This window comes from Papaver somniferum, unplaced genomic scaffold (genome assembly GCF_003573695.1).
Source record: "Papaver somniferum cultivar HN1 unplaced genomic scaffold, ASM357369v1 unplaced-scaffold_21, whole genome shotgun sequence".
In the NCBI taxonomy this organism is placed as follows: Eukaryota; Viridiplantae; Streptophyta; class Magnoliopsida; order Ranunculales; family Papaveraceae; genus Papaver; species Papaver somniferum.
Genome location: NW_020631041.1, coordinates 8,391,770 through 8,414,053, shown reverse-complemented (window position 1 = coordinate 8,414,053; position 22,284 = coordinate 8,391,770). Strand labels below are relative to the sequence as shown.

The 22,284-nt window shown below is 35.8% G+C and overlaps 3 protein-coding genes and 1 non-coding gene across 5 annotated transcripts; 2 read left to right on the top strand and 2 right to left on the bottom strand.

Moving 5' to 3' along the window:
* Nucleotides 1–5,057: 5,057 nt before the first annotated feature.
* LOC113339543 lies at nucleotides 5,058–5,675 on the top strand. The gene is made up of 3 exons (XM_026584793.1): nucleotides 5,058–5,093; nucleotides 5,147–5,179; nucleotides 5,307–5,675. Exons 1-3 carry the CDS (start codon nucleotides 5,058–5,060, stop codon nucleotides 5,673–5,675), a joined length of 438 nt encoding a protein of 145 aa, XP_026440578.1.
* A 7,347-nt stretch (nucleotides 5,676–13,022) lies between these two features.
* Nucleotides 13,023–16,889, top strand: LOC113339278 (protein DEFECTIVE IN MERISTEM SILENCING 3-like). 2 transcript variants are annotated; one of them, XM_026584580.1, is made up of 8 exons: nucleotides 13,023–13,168; nucleotides 13,574–13,900; nucleotides 14,035–14,149; nucleotides 14,436–14,673; nucleotides 14,777–14,968; nucleotides 15,046–15,366; nucleotides 15,577–15,802; nucleotides 16,397–16,889. In XM_026584580.1, the coding sequence occupies exons 1-8, from the start codon at nucleotides 13,139–13,141 to the stop codon at nucleotides 16,433–16,435; spliced, it is 1,488 nt and encodes a 495-aa protein (XP_026440365.1). In that variant the 5' UTR covers nucleotides 13,023–13,138; the 3' UTR covers nucleotides 16,436–16,889. The 2 variants fall into 2 exon arrangements, with proteins under 2 accessions (XP_026440365.1, XP_026440364.1); XM_026584579.1 differs by having other exon boundaries at nucleotides 16,394–16,889.
* Nucleotides 16,890–17,437: 548 nt separating this feature from the next.
* Nucleotides 17,438–19,501, bottom strand: LOC113340302 (RNA polymerase II transcriptional coactivator KELP-like). The gene is made up of 3 exons (XM_026585508.1): nucleotides 19,064–19,501; nucleotides 18,673–18,778; nucleotides 17,438–17,828 (listed from the first exon to the last, which is right to left on the bottom strand). Exons 1-3 carry the CDS (start codon nucleotides 19,394–19,396, stop codon nucleotides 17,734–17,736), a joined length of 534 nt encoding a protein of 177 aa, XP_026441293.1. The 5' UTR covers nucleotides 19,397–19,501; the 3' UTR covers nucleotides 17,438–17,733.
* A 2,239-nt stretch (nucleotides 19,502–21,740) lies between these two features.
* Nucleotides 21,741–21,812, bottom strand: TRNAQ-CUG. The gene has a single exon. It is a non-coding gene; the product is annotated as a tRNA-Gln (tRNA).
* Between the last annotated feature and the right edge of the window lie 472 nt (nucleotides 21,813–22,284).

Here is a 22,284-nt window from a genome sequence, read left to right as displayed (position 1 = left end):
TGGAATACTTCTTGGATCGACACAACTCCATTTTGACTACCAATTAGTATTTTCTTTAGTCGACCATGAGACCCCTCCGCAATGCTTGTCGCCTCGTTCTTGAAATTACGATATTCATATGTCCATGCAAACACAAACCTCTCCTTAATCGTTAACCATTGTTTTTTACAATACTCAACCGGTTTTGGGTAGTCCGTGCCGTATTCATCCTCAAATTTCTTCAAGTTACATTCGTAAATTTCCTCGGTCATCGACCAAACGATTTTGTCCCATGCTTTCATGAACATTTTCCAAATAATTCCATCCTCCTTCCACTTTTCTTCAAATAACCTATCCTCTTCCTTACGTTCTTCCACGGTTAATTTACTAATGCGCTCATCCTCTTCCTTTGACCTCTTGGTACCCTTCCTTGGTCTTTTAGCTTGGAAATGATGATGGCAATTGGTTTTGAGATTTCATTGAATGTGCCACATACATTGCAAGTTTTGGGCTTCCGAAAACACTACCGCTATTGCATGCATTAAGGCTTGATCGTTATCCGTTACAATAACCCTTGGAAAATTATCACCGTTATAAATGGACCTCAACGTCTCCAACATCCAAATGAAACTCACATTGTTCTCATGATCCATTAAACCCCATGCAATCATAAACGTGTTTTTGTCCGAAGTATGGAAAGCAATGTTCAAAAACGGCATGTTATACTTGTTTGTCTTATAAGTAGCATCTATCAACAAAATTTGATGAAAGCATTGAGCCAATTGGATCATTTCGGGATGTGTCAAGAAAATACGAACCACTATACCATCCTTTTCTTCCCTTCTCAAGGTGTAGCCGTGTAACTCCGCTAACCACTCTGATTGTTGCATGACCGTTCTACCATCCCATTCAGTCCTTTTGATCGTAGCTCCTACTTAATTGTAGACAAAGAAGACAAGTTGTCGGGGTCGTCCGCCTTTATTTTACTTATGATCGCACTCGCTTTTTGGATCAACATAGACCTCACCATCTGCATTTGATGTTGTTTTAACTTGGCAACCATTACATGTCCAATTAAATCCAACGGATCATCATGGTTGTGACAACCGTTATCAACTTTATACATTTTATACTCTTTACCTTTAATACCATCGGGCTTATAGAAGACAATCTTAAATGGGCATCCTATCTTCTTGGTATTGCTTCGGTATTTCCTATTCGTCTTCCGTACGTACTTACTATTCTTTCCCTCGTGACTCTTTTGCGTCCCACCTCGCTCACAAATCATTTCAAATCGAGTGTCACTAACATGATTATTTTGAACTACCACGCACATGTTATCTTTTGCCTTGTTCATAAGCCATTCCTTTGCCTCCTTCTTACTTCCAAATGTCTAAACGTGCATAAAACAAAACAAATCTAATAAGCATAACCATTTAACATATAAATTTTGAAAAAAGAAGAAGTAGTAATGAGTATACCAAATCGTTTGCATAGTATAGGGAAGTGTTGGGCCTCAAATAGAAATCATCAACAAACTCTTCAACGGCCTGCATATGAAAGCAAAAAATTATTATACAATAATCGGAGGTTATTAAATAAGTCAAACTGCTGAATATACTATATTCGGAATCCTATCGGTTACCCAAAACACCCGATTTATGCAAATGAATGTACACAGTTTACTGAGTGCAAAAATGATATAATCGGAAGCTAAAATATATAGTAAAACAGCCGAATACAAATAACCGGGAGATAACTTTAATCGATAAACATCTGATTTTCAAGTTTTCAGAAATTTTATTTTGAGGCCACTGTTATATTCGGCAGTCAAATAATGTTAAACTATTACCGATTGTAAAGGATAAGAATACTGAGTTTTGAAATTTTTTGAGGAATTCGTTTTTGGGGCCATTCGGGGGTAAATAACTCTACATAGGGCTGAACATGGTTTCGGTTTTTCGCTGGAACCGGACCGAACCAGACCAATTAGGAAGAAACCAAACCGAACCATTTACTAATGGATTGGTTATGGTGTAGAAAGTGGAAAACCGATAGTGTTGGTTTTGGTTTGGTTTGACCTCTAAAATCGAACCAAAAACCATTGGAAAACCGATTGATTTTTAAACTTAGTTTCTACAGTTGATTTACAAGTATTAGATTCTACCCATTGATTTAGAGGATAAATAGAAACCCTAAATCTAATATTTCATTATGATACTCTCCCTCTTTCTCTTTCTCATTCTCTCAGTCGCCTCCCTTCTCCACCCCCAACTACAGCTGCCAGTGTTGCTACTCGACTTTCTTCTTTCCGTCTTCCTTCTTTTTTGTTTGTCATTAACTAAATTAAGATATATTATATATCTTCTTTTGATCTCTAGATTTAGAGTAAGCTTTAACTATTCTTGATATTCTTTTTATTTATTTTTTGTTTGTAAATTTTTGTAAAGCAATACTATCTGCAGCTACGATTTTTTTTTCCGGTAAATTTGTGTAATTTTTTTTTTTGGTTTGACATAATTATTGGTTAACCAAAAACCACTGGGACAAACCGAAACCGGTTGGAACCATTTGGAAACCGAACCGATGATTAATGGATTGGTTTGGTTTAGATTTTTAGAAACCGATAGTATTGGTTTCGGTTTTGGTTTGGCTAGAAACCGAACCAAAACCGACCATGAACAGCCCTAACTCTACATAACTACCGAATGTAGATTTTTTTGGAAAACCAGTTTGGGGTTTTTTCTCCTATTCGGCAGTAAACTACTATCTTGGAACTACCGAATATACATATTTGGTACTCTGTATGTTATATTTGTAAGTTTATTCGAGAAATTATCTACCGAATCTGGGTAGTTCATGGCATTCAATGCATGCAATAATCGGTTTTTCTTGTTTACAAAAGCACACAAACGCATGCAAATAGAGTATTTGAGTTTCTTAACACAATACCTGTGTTTTACATGCATCATTAGCTTCAATATCAGGCGATTCTCCATTTTCTTCCATGAAAGGGTCGTCTAGGTTTTTCTCTCCACAAAAGTTTGGATCATTCAACATATACCCCAAATCGTCTTCGCCATGATTCTCACCTTCTTCTTCATATCCATCCATTTTTGTAGTGATAAAATGGGTTTTCCCTTTTTTTCCTTCACCTTCTTCTCTATAACTCTAACAACTCAAAAATGAAAAAGAAATGGAAAAAATGAAACAGAAATCATTCTAATACTGCACTGACTACAATCGGAAGTCTGGGTAACATTTTGGCTTCCGATTGAAATTGGAGGATAAAAATGTTATCATATCCTCCGAGTATATAAGGGTAATTTTGCCATTACGAATTACGCGAGATAAGGGCTGGATACATTTTCCCTTTGGGTGACCTTTTTGGTTTTATTGTTGGCCCCTAAATCCTTTTGAGTGGCCCCTAAAAACGCGAGGTAGTTTTAGACGGAAAACAAAAAAAAAACCTCTAAAACAATATTACCGCAATCCATAGTGATGATGAACCCATCGGGAGAAGTGGGTTCCACGGTATTCAACAAGAAAACACGTGAATGGTTGTTTTAATATTGTTTGTTTCCTAGCCTGGGTCCATAAAGATTTTTTTTTTTTTGCATATATTGATTTTTTTTGAACACCACCAAATCCGATAGACATATTAAGGCTAAGTCCTATGGACTAGATATCTAGCTGCTAGATTGGCCATCCACGTCATCTAGGACAACTTCCTAAGTCCTATGAGATGGCTAATTTAGCAGCTAGATTAGAAAACCACGTCAGCGAGCCCACCATCTAGCGCTGAGCGCTGTTTGGTTCAGCGCTTTTAAATCTCAGCCGTTAGATCAGAAAATTTTCTCTCAGCACTGAATGGTTCAGCGTTTTGGTTACTTTTTGAGCGGTGAACGATTCAGCTTTTGAAACTAGCTGCTAGTTGAACTGCGAGCAAATGCTAGGAGAGAAGTAGCATGTACAAGTGTTAACTTTTTTTCCACACTTATTTTTTGATTTGCAACACTTTTTGGCCAATCTAGCAGCTCAATCTAGCCCATAGGATTTAACCTAAGTAGATTTTTGCAAGTCTTGGGAAGTGGGGAGTAGGAATTACCAAAAATTTGTAAGAGTCTTATTTTGTGATGTTCAAAAAAACTTCATCTAGGTGAAAGAGTTGGAAAAAAGAGGTCAAACGATAAAAATAAAATTCGATCACCGACATGATTGAAAATGCGATTTCAAAATACATTCAATTTTTCCGCTGAAAAAAATGAATTTTATTGTGCCTATTATATGTAAAAAATCAACCGTTCATTATCAATAATTAAATTTGAGACTCGGTTAAGATAATGATTTCGCGTCGAAAAAATTTAAATAAATTTAAGGCGAAGCATCTCCTTTAAAAGAGTGTGTGGATATACTAAAATAGAAATCTGATCCAAAAGTCAGAAGTAAATTTTTTGTTTTATAAAACACTTCTTACTTCTAGAGTCTCAACCTAATTTTACAGGGGTGTATTGGATCCGGATTTATTTGGATAACTAAATATCCTCAAAACTCCGAGGTATTCAATTAGGATTATTTCAGATTCCTTAAATATCCTAGGTATTCAATTAGGATTATTTTAGATTCTCTAAATATCTTAGGTATTCGATTAGGATCAGATATCTTTGGATTGTAAATAATTCAAGATATATTAGGATTTTCTAGGATACGTTTAGGCAAAATATATATAAAATTATCCTCTACCAATCTCGACCAAGACCATGAGATTTTCATGGATACTCACGGTAGTCATATATTGATATATATATATATATATGCGAGTGTTTTTTCTTCATCACCGTAAACAAAATGGATCCTCCATCTCCCTAATAAGCAAGACAAGGTACAAAGACGTATGTATTTCTCAAATTCAATATCATTTTTTTTCCTGTTTGATTATCAGTTTATTATTTATTCCATTGTCATTCTACTAACTTGTTAAAAGAAGTTATTATGGAAAATGATTTTTCTTATTTCTTTAATTACTGATGTGATGTATGTACAAGATGATCATCACTTTTGCAAGTGATTCTGATACGATGGCAACAAACCCATTTGCTACTGTGATTGATCGGGTATTCGTCGCCATTATTTTGATGAGCTTTTTGTTTATTTGTTTTTGTTTCAGGAACAAGAGACAGATTTTTTATTACGTGAAAATGTATTGTTTTTTAGATTAATTTTTATATTTATAGTGCTAACGTTATTTAACAATCATAAGACACGTTTTGCTTGAACCTCTAACCTTACTGTACCCAATATGTATGTACTTGAAAATACGTAACTAGAAATGTCTGATATGGGGGAAGAACAACAAGAGGTTGCAAAGAGTAAACGAAGGTCGTCATCCTGAAACTGCCAATGAGTTGTTCAATCTTCGCCATGCTTCATTAAGAAATGTAGTTGAACGAATATTTGGTATATTTAAATCTCGTTTCACTATCTTTAAATCGGCACCTCCATTTCCATATGAGACACAAGCACATATTGTATTAGCTTGTGTTGGGATGCATAATTTTCTTCGAAAAGAATGTCGATCAGATGAATTTCCACCTGAAGAGGATGATGATTCTTCGTCTTCGGATGATGATGATGATGAAGATTTGGATCCAACTATTCAAAGTCAACAACGTCAGCGTGCAGATGCAAATAAATGACGATCAACTATAGCTGCTGAAATGTGGAAAGATGAAACTGGTGAAGGAAATAACAATGAATCATGAGGTAATTTTACTTACATGGATGAACTTTAAATTATAATTAATTAAGAGTAATAAGGATTTTATTTTATTTTATTTATTTATTTGGGTATGTTGAACTTTTCTTAATTATTAATTGCTCATTTTTCTTAAGATATTTGGTGTTAGAAATTTATTTCAATCTTTATAAATCTAAATTAATCCAAGTTATAATCCATTATCATCTGAAAATATATATCCTTAAGAATCTGAAAGATTCATTAAAAAACCATACATATCCACCAGATTCAGGTAAAGCTTATATCCATATAAATCCAAATAAATCAGGATCCAATACACCCCTGTTAAATTCTTCTTTTGGAAGTCCAAAGATTACTCTTTAAGGTATACCAAAGCACCCTTTTATAAAGTATTCTGGTACGACTGCAATCACATTTTCTAGAAAAATGATTTGAATGAATTACACTTATGAACAATTCTCTCAACCTAATTTCTGACATTTTGCTTTTTGTTTTTGTTGTAAGAAAGTGCATTCAGAAGACTAAATTTAGGAGTTAGTAACCCTTACATCCTGGTGAGTAGAGCCATCAAATGTAGTGATGATAGTTTCCATCCTAGCATTTGATTTATCTACTTATAGAGCATAGTTAATACAAGAAGGAGGTATATTCCTCTAATTCATGACATGTCTATAAGTTTTGGCTTCTTTGTTGCACTGGATTGCTAAGTCTTTTCAAAAACTTTGTTGCATCTTTCCTTCCATATAAACCAAGCTTTTGTCAATACTAATTCTATAAAAAAGGTTTGGTTTGTTTTTCCCCATCCAATCTTTACAAATGTCTATAAAGGTTGTAATACTATCAGAACAAGGCTCAGCAGGGCTTGTCTTTGTAGCCCAAACAGGTTTAGCAGAAGGACGAAAAATCAGAAGATGTTCTATAGATTCAGCTTCATTACATCGAAATGAGCATTTTGGACTTACATCCTCCATATATTTGGATAACTTCAAGTTTGTGGAAAGTGCATTGTGTAAACATTTCCAAGCAAATTTTTTTATTCTCTCAGACACTTTTAAGTTCCATAACTTTTTCCAAAATGAGACTGGTTGTCCTAAATTATAATGATTCACAGTTTTATTATTGGGTTTATTGTACATGGACTTAACAGTAAAAGTTCCAGATTTTGTTGGTAACCATATTATGGTATCAGACTTACCCCTGGCAATTCTAATGTTACAAATTTTCCTAGCTATATCAGCTGGGAATAGTTCAGCAATGATCCTGGTATTCCATTCCAATGAACCAGACACCATAAGGTCTTTCACAAGAGTCAACTTAGAGTTTGAGTTAGTCTTAAATCTACCAAGGTTGTGATCTGAATTTGGTATCCAGTTATCCTCCCAGATATTCACACTATGTCCATCTCCTATTTCCCATATACTATTTTGTTCCACTAACTCAATTCCTTAACTTATGCACTTCCAGATCCAAGAGCTATTAGAAGGAGTTTTAGCTCTAAAGACTGATATATGTCTAAAGTATCTAGGTTTTAGTTGTGACACCCACAAGGCTTTTGGTTCAATCAATAATCTCCAAGCTAACTTAGTAATCATTGCTAAATTAAATTTGCTTGCATTTCTAAATCCTAATCCCCCCTTTTTCAAAGGTTTACATAAACAAGAATAAGATTTAGGATTGTATCCTTTGTAATTAGTCTCTTTTCCCCACCAGAAGTCCCTCTGCAATGCATCTATTTTCTTAGTAATCTTCTTAGGCAACTCATTTGAAAACTTGCCATACTAGCTAAGGTTTGCTTTATTTAAGACCATTTTACTAGCCTGTGACAGAGTGTTTCCCATCCATCTTTGGATTTTTTGTTCCATCTTTTCCACTATTGAATCAAAAAGTTGTATCTTGGCTCTACTAATGAAAAAGGGTGTTCCTAGGTATGTGTCTTTTGGGTCAATTTTCTTTATCTTAAGGAGTTTACTAATCATTCTCTGGTGTTTAGGTTGAACTTTTTTACTGAAGAACACTCCATATTTTTCAAAGTTTATCATTTGTCCTGATGCTTTACCAAAAGATTCGATAAGAGAAAGGATATTATGACTCTCCTTAAGATCAGCTCTAATGAAGAGCAGGCAATCATATGCAAAAAACAGATGAGAGATAGGGATATTTTTTGGAGTGATTTGCACTCTATGAATTAGTTTCTCCTCTTCACAAGAAAGAAGAAGCCTCGAGAATATTTTCATAAAAATAATAAAAAGATAAGGATAAAGAGGATCTCCTTGTCTAAGACCTCTAGTAGGCTTAAAATAGTTACCAGGGCAACCGTTTAACAAGACTGTTAACATTGAAGAATTAAGTTGCAGAAACAAGCATCAAAAACAAATGCTTTCATAGCATTGATAAGGAAGTTCCAATCAACTCTATCAAAAGCCTTGGACATATCGATTTTAATCCCCATTCCAGTATGCTTCAGTTTCTTTTTCTTAAAAGAATGGATGATTTCTTGAGCAATAATAACATTGTCAGACATTTGTCTGCTTGAAATGGGGACATAAATTTATTAAGCAAAGGTTTTATCTTATTGGCCAAAATTTTAGTTATAATTTTATAAATAGTATTACACAAACCTATTGGTCTGAATCCACTAGGATCTTTTGGATATCTACTCTTAGGAATAAGGAAAAGAAATGTTTTATTGAAATCAGGGTGCAAAGAGCCACTAGAGAAGAAATGTTGTATAGAGGAAGTGACCTGTTCTCCAACTGTTTCCAAATTTAGCTTGAAGAAGCTAGCTGGGAAGCCATTTGGTCCTCCTGATTTATTTGGTTTAATTTTTTTAACCACATACCAAATTTCATCACAGGAAGGAACATCATTAAGGAGAGTATTGTCATCTAGAGAAATGCAAGGGGAAATACTAGAAAAAATGTTGGGTGTTGGTAGTGGAGGATGAGAAGAATTAGAGAATAAGTTAGAATGATATTCAAGCAAAGCCTCTTGGATTTCGGGTCTTTTAAAGTTTAAATCATTATTACTTTTTCTAATGCATTCTATATTTTTTCATTTTCTTCTTTTCATAGTTTTAGTACGGAAAAGTTTAGTGTTCTTTTCCCTTAGTTGAACCATATTATCCCTAAATTGTTGTTTAGATATTGCTTCTTGAGTAGCATATAGTTGTTCTAGTTGGGATAGTTTTTCCTTAATCTTTTCTTCTTTCTTATGAACATGAATAAAGGAGTTTAACAAATCTATTTGGGATAAGACTTTCTTGATCTGTTTAGAAGGTAAACCAAAAATGTTTTTCTTCCAATAATCTAGATTGGACTGAAGGGATTTAAGCTTCAGAGATAATGTGTCATGAGGAGAGTCTCTAATACAATGGTTCCATGAGTATTTTATTGTTTGGACACAAGAATGATCCTTTTGACAAGTGTCATAAAACTTAAAGGTATACTCTATTTTAGCAAATTTTGTGTCTAGGTTTAAGGCAATTGGACAATGATCTGACCCTGCTGCCACTAAGTGAGAAAGTTCAGAGTTAGGGAATTAGGAGCTCCAATCTACATTAGCAACAGCTCTATCCAATCTTTCTTGAATATTCTCCACGCCTTCTCTGTGATTATTCCAAGTAAATTCATAACCTTTAAATCCTATATCTAGTAAACTAGCATTGTTTAAGATATTTTGATAATAGCTACAGTCAGACTTTTTGAACGGTAATCCACCATTTTTTCCTCTTGACTAAAGATCATGTTAATATCTCCTAATAAAACCCAAGGCATTGAGTTCTTTTCTACTTGAGCAGATATTTCTGTTAGAAAATCCCAAACTATCTTTCAATTGTGGGGATATGGGCGCCCATAAAAGAAGGTAAGTAACCACTTTTTAGATTCAGAGTTAGTTTGGGCTAAGACATTTATCGTATTGATATTCCAGTGGACTATTTCAAAAGAAAAGCCATCTACCCAAGCCAGGGCAAGTCCACCTGCTAGACCTATTGGGTTAACTATATAAGAATTAGGATAATCCTTAAGCAATCTTTTAACTAGATGTTTTTGGGATATATTTTCAGAAATGAACATGATCTCTGGTTTATCTCTAGATATCAGTTGATTTAGGTGGTTTTGTGTGAAAGGAATACCACATCCTTGCACATTTCAGGAAATTATTTTCATAGTTGCAAGAAACGTCTAAGTCAGGAAGTATTATAGATTCTAAAATTAGACTAAGAGGAGTCAAGTGAAATAACAGACTACACTAGAATTGTAACAAAAGTAATCAAATCAAAGTACCAGTAAGAACAAACAGTCAAATTTTAAGCTGTAACAAACAAGCATGCAATGTATGAACAATTATCAGGCTATGATTTTCATCTTAGACAGAACCTAACTAGTATTCTTAATAGTTGAGCACACAGAGCATTAACGTAACAGAGCAACAAGCAGTAAAGCAGTTAATTTCTGAAGCAGTAAAGAAAATAAGAAAACTAGCAATGTAATTTAACAGAGCAAAATGTAAAAAGATAAATTAGGTTTTTAAAAGGTACCTGAATTTCGACATTTTGCACAGCTGGGGACTCAAGAAGGAAGAGAACTGGAGAATGGGTATCTGCAGCTTGATTCGATTCTTTAAAATTTGAGCCATATTGATCAATGTTTAACAGATTATCTGAATCTGAAACCAAGATTCTTAGGCTTTCAGAAGATGAGGATGATTGAAAATATGGAATTGATAACTTGAATGCAGATTTAGGATGATCAATAGCTGATGCAGATGTTGTATGCAATGTAGTTTTAGAATGATGAACTGAAATATCAAGCGAAGCAAAAATTGAGGAAGCAGTTGATTCCGTAGAGATTGGATATGTAAGGTTTTCTAGGGCATCCTCGAAAGGAGGAGAAGAAAATGATAATCTCCTATTCACTAAAACTGGTTCCGTCCCAAAATCGGGGTTAATTTGAACTGGTTCCAGCTCCCTATCTTGTTCCATTACATTCTCAATTGGAACCATTGAATTTAGAACCCTTCTGGTTTCTGAGTTACCAGACTCACCGGATTCAGAATCTTCACCATGGATCAGAATAAAGTTTTCCAGCAAATTCAAATGATAGATTCTTTTTCCCAGGATAGAGTTTGTGGCTTCCGGCATATCTTCATCATAAGTTACCAGCCCTAATAACTCATAATTACGCTCAAAGGGAAAAGGTGGAGCATTAGAGGGTTCCATATATGATGGGAGTACCATCTAACCAGAAGATATCATCAGAAGGACCAGGGGAGGGCATTGAAATATCGTAAATATCTTCTAAGGGACGGTTTTGGCGAATATCACAGTTGGAAATTTTGTGACCTAAGCGACAACAATGAAAGCAAAATTTTGATGGTAGGTTATGATAAGTAAAAGTGATCTCTCGAACTGGAAAAAACTCCACTTTAACCAGAAGCTCCATGAATAAGGGTCTCTCAATATTTACCCATACCAGAACTCCTGGTTCACAATCGAAACTCCCTTTCATATTCTACTTGCTATTAAACCTAAACGTTCTCCTCTTCTGTGTTCATGTTTGGAGTTTGATATGCTAGCCCAAAGAGATATTTCCTTAAAAACTTCAGAAGAGATTTCCTTGACATTTTTCTTTTAAAAGTCAAAAAACTACTCTTTAAGGTATTTTTGGATTCCCTAATCCAAAAAATCATTAATCGGATTACAGGGGAATCTAGAAAAATTAATTGAATTACAAGAAATTAATTTCTTAAGCAAAATTTGAGTGTTCTCAGGTTTTTCAGGGAACAATTCAAAGAATGAGAATATACAGCATAAAATGACTTTTAAGGACTTCCACACTAAACTAGGTGATGCATTTTAATTTTTTTTGGAGCGAAAGAGAATCTAGATAGATAGAAAAATAGAGAGTTTGATAACAGCGAGACTAAGGCCAAGCACTATGGTGCAGGACCTCCCTTCCCTATCCCTCAAATAAAGGAAAGGGACACGGGTCACAAGGCAGCTCCACTATGGTGCCCTTTTATCCCTTTCCTACATGATACGGAAACTCAGTTTCCGTGTGAATAGTGCTACCTTTTTTTTTACGATTTTTTTTTCGTTGGAATATATTTGTTTAGGTAAAGAAAGATATTAGAGTAATAAAAAGAGATATAATAGGTTAAAAAATAGATTTAGTAAAGAAAAAAAGAAAGCTTTAGGGTAAAACTAAAAAAACCAAATACAGGAACTGATTTTCCGTGTAAATGCTACGAAAACTGAGTGTCCGTAAAGCAGAAATTTTGACGAAAACTCAGTTTCCGTCTCATTTCTCTTGCCTACTACCCGGATCAGAGGTGATCCACCTAGTAGGGAAGGGAAAGGATTTTCGTACTTCTGTATGGATATGGGAGACCATAGTGGTTGCTAATTTGAATTTTTCCCTACAAATGAGGGATAGGCAAAGAAAATGGGGCACCATAGTGCTTGGTCTAAGGATTGAGGGGTTTTGGTTACAAAAGAGAAAACGAGTACCAAAAATGAAAACATATTTCTTATAATTGGTAAAAATTTATATGGGATAGAAAATTTGTCAATTCATGAGAATTCCTCCTCAATTCCTAGGTATTCGTTTCCATTCCCCACCCTGAGGGGTGTAATTTAAGACAACAAATTTGAAGTAATTCAATTCCTCGAAAATACATCATGTTCGGTTAAGATAATTCATCTGATCCCCTATAATCGTATTGATCGGTTTTCGGTGAACCAAACACTATGGTAAGGTGTATCGAAATATCCTCTTAAAGAATTGTCTGTATACGTTTCACATTTCTGTACTTTTTTACCACCGGACTGCAATCGTATTTTCCAAGAGAATACCAATACCACTTTCAGACAACAGTCACATTTTCAAGGAAAATGATCCAAAAGAACACGATTTATAAAGGGGATACCAGTCCTACTAAGTGTTGATACCATTTCATCGATCCAACGGGCAGGATGGATGAGATTTTTTTGTCCTATATGAAACGATATCAACACTTAGTAAAACTGGTATCCACTTATAAAAAAAACACCATTTTCATCAAAAGAAGAAAAATAAAATCCGAAAGGATATAAGAAGAAATCTACCACCTACGAGCCCAATTAGCCGGATTCGAACCCATACTTTGGTACAACTACCAAGTGTCTGACCAACTCAACTGTTCGACACTCGCCCACCATAACTAACCCTTATTGGTGGGTCCTCCTCCCATCTTCTAGAAAAATTATAAATCCATTTTTCTGCTTTAACAAAAAGTCATATGAAGACTTAACCGAACTGACTGACTGCGCACGGGAGAGAGAAAATCACTTCGTCTTCTTCAGTCAGAATCTACTCGACTCGACTCACTGAGTCGAATCGATTCTTGGGAGGTTGTTCAACCATGTATACACCTAATCTTCACCATCATCCGGTTCGTTTCCTTAAACCCTTGATACCAATCCCCTCATTCTCTTTCAATTTTAATTGAATTGTTAATTGCTTTTTTAAAAAAATTCTAGGGTTTATCATGAATTCTACTTGCATGTCTGAATTTCTTGTTTAAATCACTCATAAATGTTTGTTTTGGTGGTTTTAGTCATTGTTGATCTTGATTTGGTACATTTAGATTGGTTTTTATTTACTCAATTTGGGAATGTGGGGTTAGGGAGTGATGATTCTGTACTGCATTTCAATCAAAATGGTGTGGGTGTGTGTTTTCTGATTTCGGTTTTTGGAGTTTGTCAAGTTTTTGTGATTAGATGAGATTTTTCGGGGTTTTCGATAATATTGGTGTAATGGGTGTTTGAATGGTGATTTTGTTTTTTGTATTGTGTAGATTCATGTTAACGTAACACCATTACAAGTTCAAGACCCGTCGTCGATGGATTTCAATAACAGTGTGAGTCCTGGTGGAGGAGTTTATATGCAAAATGCAAGTCCTGGAGTTGCAGGAGCTGCATTTATGCAGAATGTGACTCCTGGAGTTGGAGGAGTTCTAATGCACAATGCGAGTCCTGGAGTTGGAGGAGCTGCTTTTATGCAAAATGCAAGTCTCGGTGTTGGAGGAGCTGCTTATATGCAAAATGCAAGTCCTGGAGCTGGAGGAGCTCACATGCAAAATGGAAATTTCAGTAACCCGGGAACTGTCGTGGACATTACTAAGGTAGCTAGCTCCTTATGAATGCAATTTAGTCTGACTTGTTAGTTTGGTGGTTATGGTGGCCGGATACATTCCCGTTCAATATCTGTAAGTCGTTTTTTGACTTTGTGAATTGATGAACTTACTGATGATGGCAGAGATTACAAGATGAACTGGCGAAGATAGGGCTTAAAATCAAAGCTCACGAGGAGAATCTGAGATTCCTTAAGAAAGAGACAGACAATGTAGATGAATCCATTCTTGATTTACAAGGTATCTTTTAATTTAACGCTCATACGTGTTATCGTATAATTAGTTCAGGTAGTTCACAGAAGCTAGAGTTGTTTAATTTGGTGTGAGAACTGATGAAAATATAGCACAAACCAGCCTCGCTGATGTTTAGTTACTGAGGGGAGTTGACCAATTGATAGGATGATCTGAATTTCTATCGCATATTCTTTGTTCTGATCACAAGATCATATTATGTCCCTATCATGTTCGAGTTGCAGCTAAATATATCCATCGTTTACTTTTTTCTCATGTTCTGGTGTTTCTGCAGTTACTCTTGGGAAGCATCAGTCTGAGAATGATGGTACCGCAGGAAATGACGACTCAACCCACATTCAGACTGAGGAAAACACGGTTCAGCAGATATTGAAGCAGGAGAAGTCTGCGGCTGGTGTAATATGTCAGCTGAAAACTCACCATGCAACGCAGGCATCAAATCTACCCTTAACCAAGGATGTGCTGGGTATTGTAGCTACTCTCGGCCATGTGGATGATGATAACCTTAGCAGGTAATAGTTGTTATCTTATACTGGGTCATAGAACAATACCACCTCGATTACACCTCAGTTGGTCTCGATATGATACTTTCTCTTTGTAACTTTCTATGCGCAGACTTTTATCGGAGTTCTTAGGGTTAGAAAAGATAATGGCAATTGTATGCATGACCTACGAGGGTGTCAAATCTATCGAATTATATGAAAAGGAAGGAAAAATCAGTAAGGGTTCTGGTATACATGGTCTTGGAGCATCGATTGCAAAACCCGTGGATGGAAGATTTGAAGTCATCTGTCTTGAAGGTTTAAGGCAAGTTTGTTACTTTCACATCCTGCGCAAATACATCTGAGAGCCGCCCTAAAAATGTTTTTTCTTTGCTTGTACAGACCCTATGTCGGTGATATAGTTTCTGATGACCCACAACGGAAGCTTGCTCTTATGAAACCAAGATTACCAAATGGGGAGTGTCCACCTGGATTTCTTGGCTTTGCTGTAAATATGATCAATTTGGACCATTCATACTTGTCCTATGTAACAGCCAGTGGTCATGGTCTTCGAGAGACCTTATTCTATAGCCTTTTCTCTCGCCTCCAAGTGTATAGAACTCGAGCAGAAATGTTACTTGCCCTTCCTTTTATATGTGATGGAGCCATGTCTCTGGATGGTGGGATGGTTAGGAGTGCTGGAATGTTGGTCCTTGGTGATAGGTACGCATCAAGTACATTTAACGACAAATAAAGAAAATATTTTTATCGATATGGCCAGAATCTGTTTTGGTTTGGTGTTTTTGGGGTAGTTGTATTCCGTATATTCCTTGAGTTTGCTTTTTTTAGTTCGTGGTTGAGATTTTAGACTGAAAGGCATTTTGGGCATTTTGGGTTCTGTTGTTAACTAAACCATTTTCAATCTGATTCCAGGAAAGACATGGAGGTTAGATTCCCGCTTACTTCTCCAACGAAGAAAATGGCTTTAAACTACTTGGATACTGAAGAAAAGTTGAAACTGAAGAAATGGGAGAAGGAAAGGATTTTGGAGGATGTTCAAAGAGAACAACAGTTATTGATCCACGTGAAACAAAGTTTTGAATCTAAACGGCAAGAATTTGTTAAGAATCTTGCTGAAAGCTCATCCCGCATAACTCAGGTATGGCATTTCGATCCCCTCTTTAACTTTTTTAATTGTAGAAATGAAACTGTTTTTGTTCCCTCTTTGTCGGGTCGGCTAGAAAGTGGTTTTTTAGGCCATATCTTTTTAAACGTTAACAGTGTGACCCCAAATTAATTTTAGTGAGGGAGGTTCTATTTTCATGCATAAATGACATTCTCCATGCAGCTCATATAGTGAAAGACTCGGTGGCTGATTTTTTGTAGACGATGATCTACCCCTTGAGTGAAACATGTTCACCAAAATTCAGCTCATTATGAAACTTGTAATCCCATCTTATGCATGGGAATAATGGTTGTAGTCAAACAAGTAGATTATCGTAATCAAAGTTCCAAATTCTAGAATGGACTGAGTTTTGGTGAGAATGTCCTCCTTGACATACACATAATCGTCTCCTAAAATCAGCAATTCGGTCTTTCACTGTTCGAGCGCTACGGAGAATGTTATTTTAAGCATGTGAACGGAACCTTCCTCCAATTACCAGTTCTTTATGTGGTTAAGATATATGAACCGAAAAGCTGATCTTTATATTTCTTTGCCGTTCTGTTATTGGCTCATTACAAATGACAGCAGCAATTCCAGTCAGGAAGTAGAAGCAGCACCCCAAGATGAGCCGTGTACAAACTGAATCAACTTTACTCTTTTAACAATGAGTTGATAAAGATCTGTAAATCCACCTCAACTTCTATCATGGACGAAGAATTTTATTTCGTGTCAGTTGAAAGAACGCATTTGAGAAGTTAACTGCCTTATGCAGTGCAGAACAGTTGGTGGAATTTCCCCCCAACCCTCCAAAGTTTTGCATATATCAGACCTTCCATGTGCAAGTAATGAATGGATGTCGTCACTTGGAAATACATGCAGTCAAGTGACCTGTGTAACTGAAAGAACTTTAATGTAGCAGTAGCCTTTCTTTGTATCAGTTTCGGTCATATTCTCTGCCTACTAGCATTTGTCTGTTTTCTTTTCTTCATCCTTAATGATTTTTTTGTGTGCGAGTTGTCCTGATTAACATTGTTACTTCTTTCTGATGAAATACTGCACAGCAGTAACCCTTGTATTTCAATTCTATTCATAACTCCGTTGTATCCTGCGGAGTGAGCAGCAGACGGGATTAACCCACACGGAACCAACCTGCCAAATGATGGAATCTGGATTTGCACTGCCCCATGACTTTTTGCAGTGTTTTATACTGTAGGTTATACGAGCGAGCAATTCAGATGTTGATTCTCTTGAACGGATGATCCGTAAGCGGAATTTTGAAGCTGAGGAGGATGAGAAAATGGAGGCCATAGCATTTCAGTGGCACCAGTCAGCTGCAATTGCGATTCTAAAATCAGAACAAAACGAGGTTAAACACGGGCAATCCACTGACAGGCAAAGGAAGGGCACACCACAAAGTAAAGCGCAGCAACAGGAGAAAAGTCCTTCCTGATGCCTGAAGTGGATTTTCGGCACATGTTTAACCTTCAATTGCACTGTTTGTGCCATCGACTACATCCCGATAGCGTCCACCAGCTACTGTCTCCATATACTGATTTCATTCTTGAATTTTTGATCAATTTGGTCAATGGTCAATTATAGTCTGACTCATTTTTGTAAAATTTTGCAACATTTTTTTACTGCAGAAATATGATAAGTATTGAATCCAACTAGTTCCCTGAAAGTTTTACAGCAAACTCTAATATCACAAGAACTACTCCTTTTACATCAAAAAGGCCAACAGCCCAATAAAAGGAAAAACACGACAGCCGGAGAACATTCCAAAAACTTTGCAAAGTTGCAGAAAATTTTAGGCCTATACTTCACGTGCAAATTGGAACTGATTAAACAAAATAAGTCCGGCTTGAGTTTCGAATTAAAGGACCAGGAGTGGATATGGTATTTAATATAACCTCGTCTGCATTGTTTTACCGAGACCTTGTCTGCATCTTCTTAATGGCTTGCTCAATTCCAGGGACGGATTTACTGAAAGTAGACCATTGTTCCGCTGTTAGGCTTATCCCTGAACACAACATTGAAATCAGCAAAGGTGTAAGAGTCATTCACGATACCTTAAAGGTCCCATAAAGGCCTTTATCATCACTAAAAAAGAGACGACAAACAGTCGAAGAAATAAGATATGCTCAAAGAAAGCCAGTAGACAGTAGTTTACGTTTTACACCATCAGTCAGTTTAACCTCATTGAATTTGTACAACCATGATAAGTAATCGATTGTGTAAAATGGGCCCTCAACTGGAACCAAAATCTAAGGGGCGTCTCTAGAACGGGGAGTCGATGCAGTCAAAGACACAACTCAACTTAAAGTAAGGAAACCCTATTCAATAGAATGACATAATCCACCTGCAAATTCCGTCTTTCCAAAAGGCATTCGTTATTTTTACCTACTGGTTCTTTCTGCTCGTATTTTAAATTACTGCAGGGTGTGCACAGAGGGGTCTGATAAAGTACGAACCCAAAACCTGTAATCTCTCTGCATGGATAAGCAGGATATATGCATATTGAGTAACTTGGACGCAGAACTCAGTGAAAAAGTACCCAGACGCGATTCAAAATCTAGGCTATGGTAAGTAATATCCACAGAAGAATCCCCAATCTCTGATTCTTATCAAACTAGTTACAGTAAGCAGGACATATTGCATTACTGAAATACAAGCCACTGCATAATTCATTCGTAACAATAAAAACTAGTCCAAACATGGAGTCTATCGCATAAACTAGCCGTATTCACCTACCACGCAGAGGTTCACTAACCGAAACTCAAGCAAAGAACGTACTAATGCAAGATTTGAACGAGAGCTATGTTACTGTTGTATCCCTAATCATCTATACAGTCCAATGTACATACCTTTAGTAGAAGGAAGCTCCTTTCCATCTTTTTCATAGTATTCCCTTATTGACACCAACGCCTTCCCTTTAAACTCTTGAATTGTCACCTTCCTTCGACTCGATAGCTGCAAAAAAAAACAAAAACACCAATTAAATTAACACCAAATTGTGTTTCCAAGTTTCAACATAGCTCAACCACCATCACCCACCACCACCCACCACAATCCACCAATCACCACCACCCACACACCCACCACCACTCCCACTACCATCCACCATCACCCCACCACAATCCACCACCCTCACCAATCACCACCCCCAGAACCACCACCGCCCACCACCACCACCACCTATCTTTGATGCATTAAGTTAAAATCAAAATTAAAATCAAGGGTTTTGAGAGATTTTACCTGGCAAATAATAAGATCACCATTATCTTCATATTCTTTAGCAGAAACCCTTGGTCTTTTCTTCTCCTTCTCTTCTTCTTCTTCTTCCTCCTTTTCTTCTTCATCTTCTACTTGTTGTTTTCCTTTTTCTTGAACTTCTTCTTCTTTCTGAACGAGAAATTCATTAACAATTTCCCTAATAAATTTCTTCTCTTGTTTACCTGATAAATCAAACCCAAGTTTTTCTCCAGCTAATTTTCTGATTTTGGATTCAGTCATTACATTTATGTCTGAAGTTTTCAGTATCTCTGTCACTGTCTTCTTGATTTCATCTTTGTTGTTTTCTTCTTCCATTTTTGGTAACAAACTAGGGTTTATGAAATTGACGGAGATTGAGCAAAAGGAACCCTTTTTAAGGCAATTTTTATGGTTTGTTGTTGTTTTATCTAGGGTTTGGGTTTCTTTTGTAAGATTTGATGATGTAATATAAGATGAACGGTGCTTTTTTTTTTGGTTTTTTATTTTTTGTGTAAAACATTAGAAGTAATTCTAGGTCATCCCTTATCTAAATATTTATCCTAATACCAAGATTACTCTCCTGATTATTTTTGTATAATGATTACTTAGTGTGATTAATCATTAATTAATGTTAAATTAATAGATTTTTTTTTTAAAAAGTAGAATTATTGAGTGATAGAAGAAGAAGAAGAAAATGGAGAAAAAAATTATTTTGAGATGGGTGAATAAGGAGAAAAAACATCCTCTGGGTACCGAAGTATGCTTGTAACTTAGTGAATGTTGCTATAAATGGCCTAAAATATCTTCAAACTCAAAATTGTAACAAAAAAATTTCAACCAGGTCAATAACGTTCGGTTATATTATATGAAGAACATGTAACCGAATTTTCAATGCAGTTCGGTTAATAAATCCAAAATCACAGGCAACCGAACCAGAGCTTTAATGGAGTTTTTGTTTGTTCGGCTAGCTGATGAAAAATCAAATGTAACCGAACTACTATGCTTGAGTTTACATAGTTTTGTTCGGTTCAGTCGACTCGACCACGTTGTAACCGAACTTTAAACAACGGAGTTCTGTAAGTTTGCAAAATCTCTACGAACAAGTCATTCAGCCAAACCCTTAGTTTTTCCATGCACTTAAAAGTTATAAGTTCGGCATGATCGCAACGTTTATAAAACATCGCCGAACTCTACGTTCGGTTAGCAGAAAAAATTGCGAGTTAACCGAACTCATTATATAGGTTTTCAGAGTAAAGTTCGGTTAGGAATTGTTTTTTTTTTTTACGTTTTAACCGAACTCAACATTTGGCTATATAGAGAAGAGTTCGGTTTTGCGAGTTAACCGAACTCATTATATATGTCTTCAGAGTAAAGTTCGGTTAGGGTTTTTTTTTTTTTTTTGCGATTAAACCGAACTCAACATTTTGCTATATAGAGAAGAGTTCGGTTTTGAGATTATTTTTGCAACTCAACCGAACTCAGGTGTTCGGTTAGGAAAAAAATAATTCTTAACCGAAGTGTGCTTCATTTTTAAAAGTTCGGTTGTAAAACTAGGGTTTTTTTCAAAATTATCCTAACCGAACTTACTACTGTAACCTCCAAATTCAACATATTTTGATGACTACGGCTCAAAATTTCAATAAAAAACGAATTAGAAGTAATGGGTTTGTGGGAAAATACTTATGGATAGGTTTGTTTATAAAAGATTGATTAATCGACGATGAAAATTCAATGAATCGACAACGATGAAAATTTGATGAAGAAGAGAAGAAGAAAAATTGTAGAATAGAGGAAGAAGAAGTTGTAGATTAGTTATGATTTTAATTAGGTAAAAGGGTAAACTAGTCATCTCCACATTTTAGATCACCCCTTATAATTATAAGGAAGGTGGCCTAATCAAATCATGGTCCCCTCAAAAAACCCATGGTCCCCAAAAAATGGTTCTATAAGATCTACTTGGTATGTTATTAGTCAAGACACTGTTACAACTATAGTATTTGAACTTGAGACGGAAATTAGAAGGATACTCTGAGTTTTTGGAGTCCAATTCTGTGCATACTTTCATAATTTTGAACTTTTCTCAATAGATCTAACCTAGTCAAATCTTATAAATTGGATTAAAGACCAATCGATAATGAAAACTGATGTGAAATCAATATATTCACAAACGGCTTCAATAATATTGGATGTAGAATTATGCAATACTAGGTCGTCATATATAGACTTCGGTATTTCCTAAAAAGAAAAAAATGGTGACTAGATAGAGTAGCTTTTTTTTTGTTTGTTTAATTTTTTATGAGCAAAGTCATAATGACCTGAGATACATTAAACTTCTACATTCAGATGCGGAGGACTGCGTATGGCGTTAGCCAAACTGTGTGAAGTAGTTTACTGTAGTCTATAATATGTTTTGAAATTGAGTTTTTCTTTTTAAACATCGTAATAATTTTCTTATAAAACAGTTGAATCGTGTTTGTGTTTAAATTTCTTTTCCCATGCTTGAACTTTACATTGTTCTTAATGTAATAATTAGCTAAGCCAAGTTTAAATCATTCTATTCCATGCTTGAATTACGGTATTGCTGACGGGGTAATATGATGGCGGTGCCAAATTATACAAAATTTGAAGGGTGATTTTGGTTTGGTAGAAAAAAAAAATCAAAAAAACAGGAAAAAAGGTAAGGTTCTACCGAGAATTGAACTCGGGTTACCAGATTCAGAGTCTGATGTCCTAACCGCTAGACCATAGAACCGAATGTTGGTGATTGCCAACTTCATTTATAAATATCCATAAGTTACAATGTTGCAGTCCATCTTTATTTGAAAATTACATTGAAACAAAACATAACAAGATCATCAGGGAAATAAAAACGATCACATTGCACTCCTTATTCTCTCATCTCCGCACAATGAGTAGTGTAATTTTTCAGACACAAAACAACTACTTTGAATCAACAACAACAATTCTTATTCCGGTCGACCTCATCTTCTGGTTATAAAAGCAACATGCACACATTTTTCCTGATAGAAGGAGCGTATCATCAAAGCCGCACTGACCGGCAGCACTTGTGCGCATAACATTACCACCTTCAAGAAATCTGTCGACTATATATCCACAGTGTTTCTCACAGTGTTCTTCATGGCAGCATTTACTTACGATCGTAGGAGCCTTCTCTTCAGATGCATCAGGATCACCAATTACAGGCCTTCCGAATGTGCATACAA

What these genes read in the sequence shown, in the direction of transcription:
- LOC113339543 (XM_026584793.1), top strand. Translation starts at nt 5,058, where the DNA reads ATGGCAACAAACCCATTTGCTACTGTGATTGATCGG. An exon ending in TTGCTACTGTGATTGATCGG is followed by an intron (nt 5,094 to 5,146) that starts GTATTCGTCGCC and finishes TTTTTGTTTCAG; the next exon opens with GAACAAGAGACAGATTTTTT. An exon ending in ATTTTTTATTACGTGAAAAT is followed by an intron (nt 5,180 to 5,306) that starts GTATTGTTTTTT and finishes ATACGTAACTAG; the next exon opens with AAATGTCTGATATGGGGGAA.
- LOC113340302 (XM_026585508.1), bottom strand. Translation starts at nt 19,396, where the DNA reads ATGGAAGAAGAAAACAACAAAGATGAAATCAAGAAGACAGTGACAGAG. An exon ending in GTGATCTTATTATTTGCCAG is followed by an intron (nt 18,779 to 19,063) that starts GTAAAATCTCTC and finishes TTTTTTTTGCAG; the next exon opens with CTATCGAGTCGAAGGAAGGT. An exon ending in GGAGCTTCCTTCTACTAAAG is followed by an intron (nt 17,829 to 18,672) that starts GTATGTACATTG and finishes TGTTGTGTTCAG; the next exon opens with GGATAAGCCTAACAGCGGAA.
- LOC113339278 (XM_026584579.1), top strand. Translation starts at nt 13,139, where the DNA reads ATGTATACACCTAATCTTCACCATCATCCG. An exon ending in CTAATCTTCACCATCATCCG is followed by an intron (nt 13,169 to 13,573) that starts GTTCGTTTCCTT and finishes TGTATTGTGTAG; the next exon opens with ATTCATGTTAACGTAACACC. An exon ending in GCTCATCCCGCATAACTCAG is followed by an intron (nt 15,803 to 16,393) that starts GTATGGCATTTC and finishes TACAAATGACAG; the next exon opens with CAGCAATTCCAGTCAGGAAG.